At 39.1% G+C, this 12,140-nt stretch overlaps 1 protein-coding gene across 3 annotated transcripts in view; it reads right to left on the reverse strand.

Annotated features, from left to right (window-relative positions):
* LOC133259155 (ankyrin repeat domain-containing protein 26-like) overlaps window positions 1-12,140 on the reverse strand; it is a 76,142-nt gene that overhangs the window by 10,399 nt on the left and 53,603 nt on the right. The window contains exon 21 of one of the 3 annotated variants that reach the window (XM_061436278.1): window positions 4,529-4,600. In XM_061436278.1, coding sequence (XP_061292262.1) covers window positions 4,529-4,600 — 72 coding nt within the window. Of the gene's footprint in view, window positions 1-2,653; window positions 4,601-11,867; window positions 12,110-12,140 lie in introns of those variants that run through there. The other 2 variants (XM_061436280.1, XM_061436279.1) reach the window with 2 other exon arrangements.

The raw sequence follows: 12,140 nt of genomic DNA on the forward strand, positions 1-12,140 counted from the left end.
CCTAACTCTTTTGATGAGGCCATGATTACACTGATAGCAATGCCAGACTAAGACATCACAAGGAAGCTACAGATAATACCTCTTATTAACATAGATACAAAAATCCTCAACAAAATTCTAGCAAACACAATTCAATAAGCATATTAAAAGGAGTATATGTCATGACCATATGGGATTTACCCCAGGAGTGGAAGAGTGGTTCAACATGAGAGCATCAATCAATGTAATACAGCACACTAACAGAACAAAGGATAAAAACCATATGAATCTCTCAGAAGGTACAGAAAAGGCACTTGACAAAACTCAATGTCTTTTCATGATAAAAACTCTCAAAAACAATGAATGGAAGGAAAGTTCCTCAAAATTATAAAGGCAATTACAAAAACTGCATGGCTAATGTTATACTCAATGGTGAAAAAAAAGAGAGCTTTCTCTCTAACATCAGGAGCAAGATAAGAATGCCCACTTTCATCGGTGATATTCAAAGATGTGATGTCAATGTGTAGAGTCTTCTCTTGTGTTGTTGGAAAAGGGTATTTGCTATGACCACTGCATTCTCTGGGCAATTAGCCTTTGCCAATAGAGTTTTTCTGTATACAGTCAGCAAAAACAAGACTGGGAGCTGACTGTGGCTCAGATCATGAATTCCTTATTGAAAATTTAGACTTAAATTGAAGAAAGTAGGAAAACCACTAGACCATTCAGGTATGACCTAAATCAAATCCCTTATGATTATAAGTGGAAGTGAGAAATAGATTGAAGGGATTAGATCTGATAGAGTACCTGAAGAACTATGGACAGAGGTTTGTGACACTGTACAGGAGACAGGGATCAAGACCATCCCCAAGAAAAAGAAATGCAGAAAAGCAAAATGGCTGTCTGAGGAAGCCTTACAAATAGCTGTGAAAAGAAGAGAAGTGAAAAGAAAAAGAGAAAACAAACGAGAAAAAGAGAAAAGAGAAAACTCTCCATTTGAGTGCAGAGTTCCAAAGAATAGCAAGGAGAAATAAGAAAGCCTTCCTCACCAATCAATGCAAAGAAATAGAGGAAAACAACAGAATGGTAACTAAACTCAAACTGAGTTAATTCTTTTTTTTTTTTTTTGCATACCTACCTTAGTTTATTTATTTATTTATTTTTTTAATTCACAGTCATTTTATTTAATAATATGCTCTTGTCAAGTCTTTCTTAATTTGGAGATTCTGGTATATGACTTGGTTGGAAGCCAGTTACTCCATACATGATGATATAGCAAAATAATAGATTATATTCAAGTCAAACATATTTTTGAGAATAACATGAATTATATCTTTAGGCAGTTCTTTTGCCATGAATACGCTGAAATGTATTAGCATCCATATGAATGAGACTCAAAGATAACTCTTATAATTTTGAAATAGAGATATAACTTTTCCCTTCTCACATTTAGTATTTAAAGTGTATGGGTGGCAATTTAACCAGCAACAGAGAATTTTACATTAGAATTCATCTTTAAAAATTTCAGTACTAATTGACTAAAAAAAAAGAATTAACTCAGTTTGAGTTTAGTTAGCATATTCCTCAGTTTAAATTGGTATTGCTCACAGGTAGAAGGGATCAAAACACAGAGCAGTTTTATTGGCTGGCAAAAGTTCAAGGTCAAGCTGGAAAGTTAAAAAGAAGCCTCAGAGAAAAGCACTGAGTGAAAACACTGTACTGGTGGGAAATGGGGTAGCTCTTTCGATTCAATGGGTCTGAAACCAAAGAATTTGCTTATAATCCAAATATGATTTATGGCATACTCGCGACAATGTTCTTCCACGATGGGATGAGCACAATGAGGAAAAGAAGCCGAACCTTCAGTTTGTATACTTACGAACTTAACAGAGAGGCAGTTAATACAGTGCCCAAAAGGATGACCTCTAGAGTCAAATTGCTTAAATTTAAATCCAACCTTTGCTACTCATCTATGGTGTGATCTTGATCAAGTAGCTCTATTTCTCTGTGCATCAGTTTCCGTATCTGTGAAATGGGAATAATAATACCTCATGGGGCTGTTATGAAAATGAAATAAACTGATACATATAAATCAAAAAAACAAAACAAAACAAAACAAAACAACAGAATGGGAAAGCCTAGATCTCTTCAAGAAAATTAGAGATAGCAAAGGAACATTTCATGCAAAGATGGGCACAATAAAGGATGGAAATGGTATGGACCTAACAGGAGAAGATATTAAGAAGAGGTAGCAAGAATACACAGAAGAACTATACAAAAAAGATCCTCATAACCCAGATAATCACAATGGTATAATCACTCACCTAGAGCCAGGCCTCCTGGAGTGTGAAGTCAAGTGGGCCTTAGGAAGCCTCATTACGACCAAAGCTAATGGAGTTGATGGAGTTCCAGTTGAGCTCTTTCAAATCCTAAAGACGATGCTGTGAAAGTGCTACACTCAATGTGCCAGCAAATTTGGAAAACTCAGGACTGGAAAAGGTCAGTTTTCTTTCCAATCCCAAAGAAAGGCAATGCCAAAGAATGCTCAAACTACCACACAATTGCACTCATCTCACATGCTGGCAAAGTAATGCTCAAAATTCTCCAAGCCAGCCTTCAACAGAATGTGAACCACTTTTTATTAGACTTACTAAATTAAGATGCATCTATTTCCTAAAATAGATTTCAATCCTCACCAACATTATTTTCATTTTACATTTATTGTTGTTACAGTTATTGTACACACTATGAAATCTTTTTCATGAAAATGAACATGAAAATGAAAGGAACTCTATCATAGCAATGTCCGTTACTGAGCTTCCTCTAATAGGGTGATTTATCATCAACATGATTTTTAATGATCTAATTTCTGAGGCTCAATTAGGCTGTCCATCAATTTTCATGAAAGCAAAGTATTAGAAATCATCTGAGTTGCAAAAAGATTTAATACTAAATGAATAGACTCATTTTCTCAAAAACAGCACTCTGTCTGGCACCTGAGAAATCTGTGGGCCCTGAAGAAACTCATCACAGTAAGCAGAGGGAGAGAGGCAGGTCTCACCTTTATGGAGAGGTCTTTGTAGAAAGCGAGACCCTCCACCCCACTGGGACCGCTCACCACCTCTCAGCCCTTGGCAAAGCAACCTCTGGAAAGTCGGCACAGGCAGGCTGGGGATCTTCAATTTCTTTTTAATCCATATACTGATGTAACCTTAACAAGCATTCACATAGCACTAAGCATGTGGGGGCCCAATTGTAAGGTTACCCACTTGAAAAACATTTAGGAAAAGCTCCTTTTTATTTCTCCCTCTTAGAGATTTGCAATCAAACCAGAATATTAAAATCTAAAGAAAGCTGTTTCACTTTCTTTATCACAGAATTTTTGAAACCAGTTTGCTCCCCCACCCCAATCTTTTCTCCCAAAGAATACACAGTTGTATAGAAAGAGACTTTAAGTCCGCTGCTCTGGTCCCCAGAGCTCCAAACTGAGTCTCCTGTGAGTTCATATGTGGCCTGACCTGTTCATGACAACTACAGGTCTCTCTAGTCTTCAGGGGACCTGAGATTGGTTGGTTTTCATGGACTGTTACCTGCTAGGGCAGTGTTAGTCTCTGCCCCAGCCTTCCTACTCACATTATCCATTTTTAGATGGACGTTTTGCTACAACAGGAAGGTGTCTGTGCTACTGATGTGGGGGCAACACCCACTGCAGCCATGAACTTGAAGCCTTATGATCAGCTCTCAAATAACCACCAGTGGATGGTCAGTTTGGTGCCTCCCTATCTGTCTTTCTGGGCCCCGTGGTCCATGATGATGTGGGCCAAGTCAAGAAGGACTATGATTAGAGGCAGAGTACAATTAAAATCCAAACATACATGAGTGGTATGTGTATGTGAGAAAGAGACTGTGTCTCATCAAATGACTGCTTTTTATTACACCCAGAGCCATGTGGATTGTAATCATCTGGTTTGAATTGTCCATCTTTTCATTGCCAAGCACAAAGAGTTGGCTACATTATCATGATGAAGATGAGAAAACACAGTTCAAGTACCACCTCTAGGGAGAGATGTCCCCGAAGCTGTTCACTACCTGGAAAGAGGGCCGGGTTCCCTGACTTGAGTCACATTTTGGAACATCGCAGGCATATGATCTAAGACACCACTGACAGTACACAAGAACAAGTCCCTGCTAGCCTTTCCACCAGGAAGACCCCAGGACTTCAAGTTAGAAATCAGTCAATATGTGATGCACCAGTGCTGAACATTTTGGTTTGCATGGAGATCCAGTCAGATTCTCCACTCTGACTGCAGCTCAGAACTCAAACAAATCAGTCATATCTGCTGGGAAAGAAGGCTGGAGAGCAAGCTGGTGGAGCATCTCTGTTCTTGGAACACAGGAACCGTGAAGCGTGTCTGCCTGTACCTTCATTCTGCACACCGCCTTCACTCTACCCAGAACAAGAGTGCTGGTGAGAGCCAGAGGCCAACCACATGAATGACTGGTCCAGCCTCAACTGGAACTGGCGTGGCCCTTGGGAAGCCTGTGTTCTCACCTGTGAAGCTGCAAAGCAACTGATGCATTTTTATAAGCCTCTGCAAACCAAGGAGAACAGAAATCAAAACAGCTGGAAGAAACAAGATAAGGCATTAAAATTAGTTTTTGATCCTAAAACCACTGGAGGTTTCCTGGGAAATTACCCTCCCAAACTCCCATTGATGGGAAGACAAGAAGAGCAGAAATCAAATGGTTTGGTTACAGGTGATGGGGGAGAGCTCTCAGCACGTCAGGTCATGAGTTCTAGATGTTAAGGTTCAGGGAAACGTGCCAGTGAAGGGCCAGGAAATAAACACCACACAGCGAGGCCATGAGCAGGATACTCTACATGCTCAGTGAAAACTCCTAGACAAATTCGGCTTAAATATTTTATCTTTAATGCTTTGTAGAAGGGCTGGGGAAGGAGAGTGGGGTGAGGAAAACAAAGCAGCTAGATTAAAATTTCTTTCATGTAATGAGATACGCAAAATATAGCCAAAAATAATAATATGTCTAAGTGTAAGTCTTGAGGAATACAGCTCTTTTTATTAAATAAGAAGTAACTTTTAATTAGACTAATGTTCCTCCTTTGGTTTCAAATAGTCCTGATTCTCTTAAGATGCTAATTGTCTACACCCTTCATGTGTCTTATGACCGTAATTTTAACTTTTTAAAGCAGCTGGATGATGTAAATATGGATCTGTGAAAAGCAGAATATATACTTGGTACTATATACATATATGTATATGTACACAATAAATATGTCAAGCTTTCCTATCATTTACCAACCTATTAAATTTTTTATAAAAATGTAAAGTTAAAAAAAAAATGGTACAATTAGCACCAGAACACTGAAAAAACAAGGAGATATGTTGCTGAATCAGAAACTTCTGGCTTCTCATCCTTTATAACACCTCTGAAGGTAGTTAGCAAGATTCTTCTTTTAATCCCTGGCCATGCTTTGCCACTCTGCCGTCTTTAGTGTAGGTTTATGGATGTTCATAATGTTCTTGTTCAACAACTGTCATAGGAAGCAAATTCTGTTCATTCATCTCAAATATCCGGTTCTGCTGCTGCTGCTGCTGCTAAGTCGCTTCAGTCGTGTCCGATTCTTTGCGACCCCATAGACGGCAGCCCACCAGGCTCCGCCGTCCCTGGGATTCTCCAGGCAAGAACACCGGAGTGGGTTGCCATTTCCTTCTCCAATGATGAAAGTGAAAAGTGAAAGTGAAGTCTCTCAGTCATGTCCAACTCTTCTGAAGTCAAGTCGCTTCAGCCGTGTCCAATTCTTTGCAACCCCGTGGACTGCAGCCTACCAGGCTCCTCTGTCCTTGGGATTTTCCAGGCAAGAGTACTGGAGTGGGTTGCCATTGCCTTTTCCAAATATTCGGTTCACTGCCCATCAATCAGGGCCCAAGCCATGTCCCAGGCCCTCCTAGAGTTGTCCTCTCCTGACCACACTAGTGCACATTCACCCAACTTCCTCCTAAATTCCTGCAACACTCTCTTTGGTATCACTGAAAATTCAAAACTTACCACCTGACATTGTCATTTATATATATAGACATATAATATATAAAATGCAGTATGTAAGATATATGTAAAATATATAAAAATTATATAGAGTCCCTTGAAATAAAGAATTCTATTGAATTGGTTTCAGATGACTTGGTGTATTTTTTCTTGTCCTCTGCTTGTATGATATTCATCTGAAATTCAATTATTATTAGAACTGCAAGAAACAGAAGAATAGGATCTTACTTCCTAGAGGTCCCATGTCAGAGTCCACGTTCCCTGGTCTCATGCTCCCTTGAGTTCCCCTCTCTCTTTCATCTCCAACTTTTTATTATTTTTATAGGTTTTTGTACAATATTTTCTCTTTACCTTTTTATTTTGAAGTATGTTTCATAACTTCCATTCTTTGCTGTATAATGTTTCTCAGAAGACAAAGTACACACTCCTATCCTCACACCAGCTCTGTGTTTAGGAGCTGTTTGACTTTGTCTCTGTGTTTGACTTACATTTTCATATTTCACAATATTACCACATGCCAGGCGAGGCAAACATTTTCCTGTCTGCTTCTCATTTTGACCCATGTCACGCTAAAATGAAGCAAAAGAAAGGGTTGCAGACAGACCATTGAATGCTTTATTTAAGATGCTGGCCTTTTATAATTACATTTCATATTTTCCAAAGACGAGCCCGTGCATCAGAGGTATGGCCAGTCATTTGGCGCCTTCTGCAGGACACAAAGAGCCACAAGCTGGGAAAATTAGATCTGATTTAATGAACATCAAGGTGGCCACCACATTCCTAGAACCACTCTGAATAAACTGTTTCCTGCAGTCAAAATAACTATACTACCTAAAGCAATCTACAGATTTGATGCAATTTCTATTAAATTACCAATGGTGTTTTTCACAGAACTAGAACAAAAAATTTTACAGTGTGTATGGAAATACAAAACACCCTGAAGAGCCAAAGCAATCTTGAGAAAGAAAAGCAGGAACTGACAGAATCATGCTCCCTGAATTCAGACTATACTACAAGCTACAGTAATCAAAACACTGGTACTGACACAAAACCCAAAATATATGGCATAGTTCAATAGAACAGGATAGAAAGTTCAGAAAGAAACCCACACACTTATGGTCAATTAATCTAGGACAAAGGAGGCAAGATGATGCAATGGAGAAAAGACAGCCTCCTTAATAAGCTGAGCAGAGAAAGCTGGACAGCTACATGTATAAGAATGAAATCAGAACACTCCATAACACCATCCACAAAATATAAACTCCAAATGGATTAAAGACTTAAATGTAAGAACAGACACTATAAACTTCTTGGAGGAAAAGAACATAGGCAGAACACTCTCTGCCACAAATCACAGCAATATCTTTTTTGAACCACCTCTTAATGAATATAAAAACAAAAATTAGCAAATAGGACCTCATTAAACTTAAAGGCTTTTGCACAAGATATCATAAACAAGACAGAAGACAACAGAAAGGGGGACAATATTTCCGGGGGACAATATTTCCAAATGATGCAACTGACAAGAGATTACTCTCCAAAATATTCAGGCTTTCCAGGAGTCATGTACATATGTGAGAGCTGGACTATAAACTAGACTGAGTGCTGAAGAATTGATGTTTTCATACTGTGGTGCTGGAGAAGACTCTTGAGAGTCCCTTGGACAGCAATGAGAACGAACCAGTGAATCTTAAAAGAAATCAACCCTGAATATTCATTGGCATGACTGATGCTGAAGCTCTAATACTTTGGACACTTGATGCAAAGAGCCTACTTACTGGAAAAGACCCTGATGCTGCGAAAGACTGAAGGACAGAGGAGAAGGGGGCGAAGAGGATGAGATGGTTAGACAGCATCTTCAACTCGATGGCTGTGAGTTTGAGCAAACTCCGGGACATGGTGAAGGACAGGGAAGCAGGGTGTGTTGCAATCCATGGGGGTCGCAAAGAGTTGGACATGACTGAGCAAGGTAACAATAACAATAACATGCAGAGGTTCACAAAGAAATGTGACTGGAAGGGGTGACTACAACTGGGAGTTGATATCAGTCAGCTCAGTTCAGTCGCTCAATCCTGTCAGACTCTTTGTGACCCCATGGGCTGCAGCATGCCAGGCCACCCTGTCCATCACCAACTCCTGGAGCTTACTCAAATTCATGTTCATTGAGTCAGTGATGCCATCCAACCATCTCATCCTCTGTCGTCCCCTTCTCCTCTGTCCCTCAGTCTTTCGAAGCATCAGGGTCTTTTCCAGTAAGTAGGCTCTTCGCATCAAGTGTCCAAAGTATTAGAGTTTCAGCATCAGTCGTGCCAATGAATATTCAGGGATGATTTCCTTTAGGATTGACTGGTTGGATCTCCTTGTAGTCCAACGGACTCTCAAGAGTTGTCTCCAACACCACAGTTCAAAAGCTTCAATTCTTCAGCGCTCAGCTTTCTTTATAGTCCAACTCTCACACCCATACATGACTACTGGAAAAACCATAGCTTTGACTAGATGGCCCTTTCTTGGCAAAGTAATCTCTCTGCTTTTTAATATGATATCTAGGTTGGTCTAGCTTTTCTTCCAAGGAGTAAGCATCTTTTAATTTTATGGCTGCAGTCAACATCTACAGAGATTTGGGAGCCCCAAAAGATAAAGTCTCTTACTATTTCCATTGTCTCCCCATTTATTTGCCATGAAGTTATGGGACCGGATGTTGTGATTTTAGTTTTCTGAATGTTGAGTTTTAAGCCAATATTGTCACTCTCCTCTTTCACTTTCATCAAGAGGCTCTTTAGTTTTTCTTCATTTTCTGCCATAAGGGTGGTGTCATCTGCATACCTGAGATTATTGATATTTCTCCTGGCAATCTTGATTCCAGCTTGTGCTTCATCCAGCCTGGCATTTCACATGATGTACTCTGTATATAAGTTAAATTAGCAAGGTGACAATATACAGCCTTGATATACTCCTTTCCCGATTTGGAAGCAGTCTGTTGTTCCACATCCAGTTCTAACTGTTGCTTCTTGACCTGCATACAGATTTTTAGGAGGTAGGTCAGGTGGTCTGGTATTCCCATGTCTTTAGGATTTTTCCACAGTTTGTTGTGATTCCCACAGTCAAAGGCTTTGGCATAGGCAATAAAGCAGAAGTAGATGTATTTCTGGAACCTGCTTGCTTTTTCGATAATCCAGTGGATGTTGGCAATTTGATCTCTGGTTCCTCTGCCTTTTCTAAATCCAGCTTGAATATCTGGAAGTTCATGGTTCAAGTACTGTTGAAGCCTGGCTTGGAGAATTTTGAGCATTACTTGCTAGTGTGTGAGATGAATGCAATTGTGCAGTAGTTTGAACATTCTTTGGCATTGCCTTTCACTGGGGTTGGAATGAAAACTGACCTTTTCCAGTCCTGTGGCTACTGCCGAGTTGTCCAAATTTGCTGGTATATTGAATGCAGCACTTTAACAGAATCATCTGTTAGGATTTGAAATAGCTCAACTGCAATTCCATCACCTCCACTAGCTTTGTTCATAGTGATGCTTCCTAAGGTCCATTTGACTTCGCATCCAGGATGTCTGGCTCTAGGTGAGTGATCACACCATCACACTTATCTGGGTCATGAAGATCTTTTTTGTATAGTTCTCCTGTGTGTTCTTGCCACCTCTTCTTAGTATCTTCTGCTTCTCTTAGGTCCATACCATTTCTGTCCTTTATTGTGCTCATTTTTGCATGAGATGTTCCTTTTATATCTCTAATTTTCTTGAGACGTCTCTAGTCTTTCCCATTCTATTGTTTTCCTCTATTTCTTTGCATTGATCACTAAGGAAGGTTTTCTTATCTCTCCTTGCTATTCTTTGGAACTCTGCATTCAAATAGGTGTATCTTTCCTTTTCTCCTTTGCCTTTAGCTTCTCTTCTTTTCTCAGCTATTCGTAAGGCCTCCTCAGACAACCATTTTGCCTTTTTGCATTTCTTTTTTTGGGGGCTGTACAATGTCACAAACCTCCATTCATAATCTTCAGGCACTCTGTCTATCAGATCTAATCCCTTATATCTATTTGACACTTCTACTGTATAATCATAAGGTATTTGATTTTGATCATACCTGAATGGCTGCAAAAAATGTAATCAATCTGATTTTGGTAGTGACCATCTGGTGATGTCCATGTGTAGAGTCTTCTCTTGTGTTGTTGGAAGAGGGTGTTTGCTATGACCTCTGCGTTCTCTTGGCTAAACTCTGTTAGCCTTTGCCCTGCTTCATTTTGTACTCCAAGGCCAAATTTGCCTGTTACTCCAGGCATCTCGTAACTTTCTACTTTTGCATTCCAGTCCCCTATACTGCAAAGGATATCTTTTTTGGGTGTTTGTATTAACATCCAAATTACCTAGAATTATCTAGAAGGTCCTGTAGGTCTTCATAGAACTGTTCAACTTCAGCTTCTTCAGCATTACTGCAATTACTGGGAGTTGATATACTACTTAATAAATGACAGGGAGTAGGAGAATAAGGCATCTTGTAAAAAACAGGTGACTTGGGTGAGGAGGGATACTTATGAGAGAACAAATAACATTTAGGAAAGATAAATGGTACCTCAGGTGGATATATGGGAGATAAGGGAGTTTTGTGAAAATGTTTGTTTGTCTGGTGCTTTTTCCAAAATAAAAAGTCTTTTTCCAAGACTTTTTCCAAAAAGCAAAGCAAAAATAGATAGATAGGTAGATAGGTAAAGAAAAGGTGAAACGTCTTGGGCAAATCTTATTTATCCATGAGGAACTTTCTCTAATTTTAATACTGTCTCCAAAAGTAAATTAAAACTGACTCAAAAATGCATTCCTTTTTATAGTTGAATAATACACAGCTTCTTTATCTATTCATCTGTTGATGGTCATCTAGGTTACTTCCATGTCCTAGCTATTGTAAATAGCGCTGCAATGAACACTAGGGTACATGTGTCTTTTTGGAATTTGCTGTATGATGCAGGGAACTCAAAGCTGGTGCTTTGTGACAACCTAGAGGGGTGGAAAGGGGAGGGAGGTGGGAGGGAGGTTCAAGAGGGAGGGGACATATGCATACCTATGGCCGATTCAAGTCAGTGTATGGCAGAAACCATCACAATATTGTAAAGTAATTATTCTCTAATTAAAAATAAAAACATTTTTAAAGTTCATTCATTTAAAAGGCAAAAACTCAGGCAAACTTTATTTCTCCATGAGGAAGGACCTGTGAATCTGTGTTTGAGGGTTCAGGATGGGGAACACATGTATACTAATTAAATAATTTTTTATTAAAGAAAAAAAAAATAAAGTTACATATAGTAAGCTTTATGCTTCTATTAACAATTGTAATACATCAAAACATTGACGGTAGCCATAACATCAGTATCTAAATCTTTGGGTCTGTATATAGTGATAAAAAGTGGAACATACAAAAAAGCTATCAATCAACACCACTAAATATTAATGACAAGTCTGGCTTTTTGGGTGCTGTTTAAACAGCAGGTATTAGGGCTCAGTCTGAGTTTGTAAAGGGTGTTCCTGGTGGCTCAAATGGTAAAGAATCCACCTTCAATGCACATGACCCGAGTTTGATCCCAGGGTCTGGAAAATCCTCCTGGAGAGGGAATGGCTCCCTGCTCCAGTATTCCTGCCTGGAGAATTCCATGGACAGAGGAGCCTGGTGGGCTACAGTTCATGGGGTTGCAAACAGTCAGACATGATTGAATGACTACACTATTGCTTAGAATATGGAAAACTCAACAGTGCTGGTTTTTAAATATGCTTAAAAGTAAGTTAGATGCAGAGAAACATCACTTAAAACGCTATATAAATTTTCATCATACAGATGTAATACAAAAATACTTTCTTTTAATAAAGATTTTCTCATCATCTTTAATGGAAAACAATGAAATGTCATGGAAACAGTCCAGTAGGGAAACTTTTATGATTTATCATTCTAAATCATATATTTTTCCTTCAAAATCTGTGTATACTGTGCTTTTGTTTTCAAAATTTGGTCATCATACACATTTGACCCATCTGCAGATACATGAGACACTGTAAAGGCATCAGATGCAAATTCAGCATCAACTGGAAAGAAAAGGAAAGAATTATATTCTTT

The sequence above is a fragment of the Bos javanicus genome, chromosome 13 (assembly GCF_032452875.1).
Source record: "Bos javanicus breed banteng chromosome 13, ARS-OSU_banteng_1.0, whole genome shotgun sequence".
Classification (NCBI taxonomy): Eukaryota; Metazoa; Chordata; class Mammalia; order Artiodactyla; family Bovidae; genus Bos; species Bos javanicus.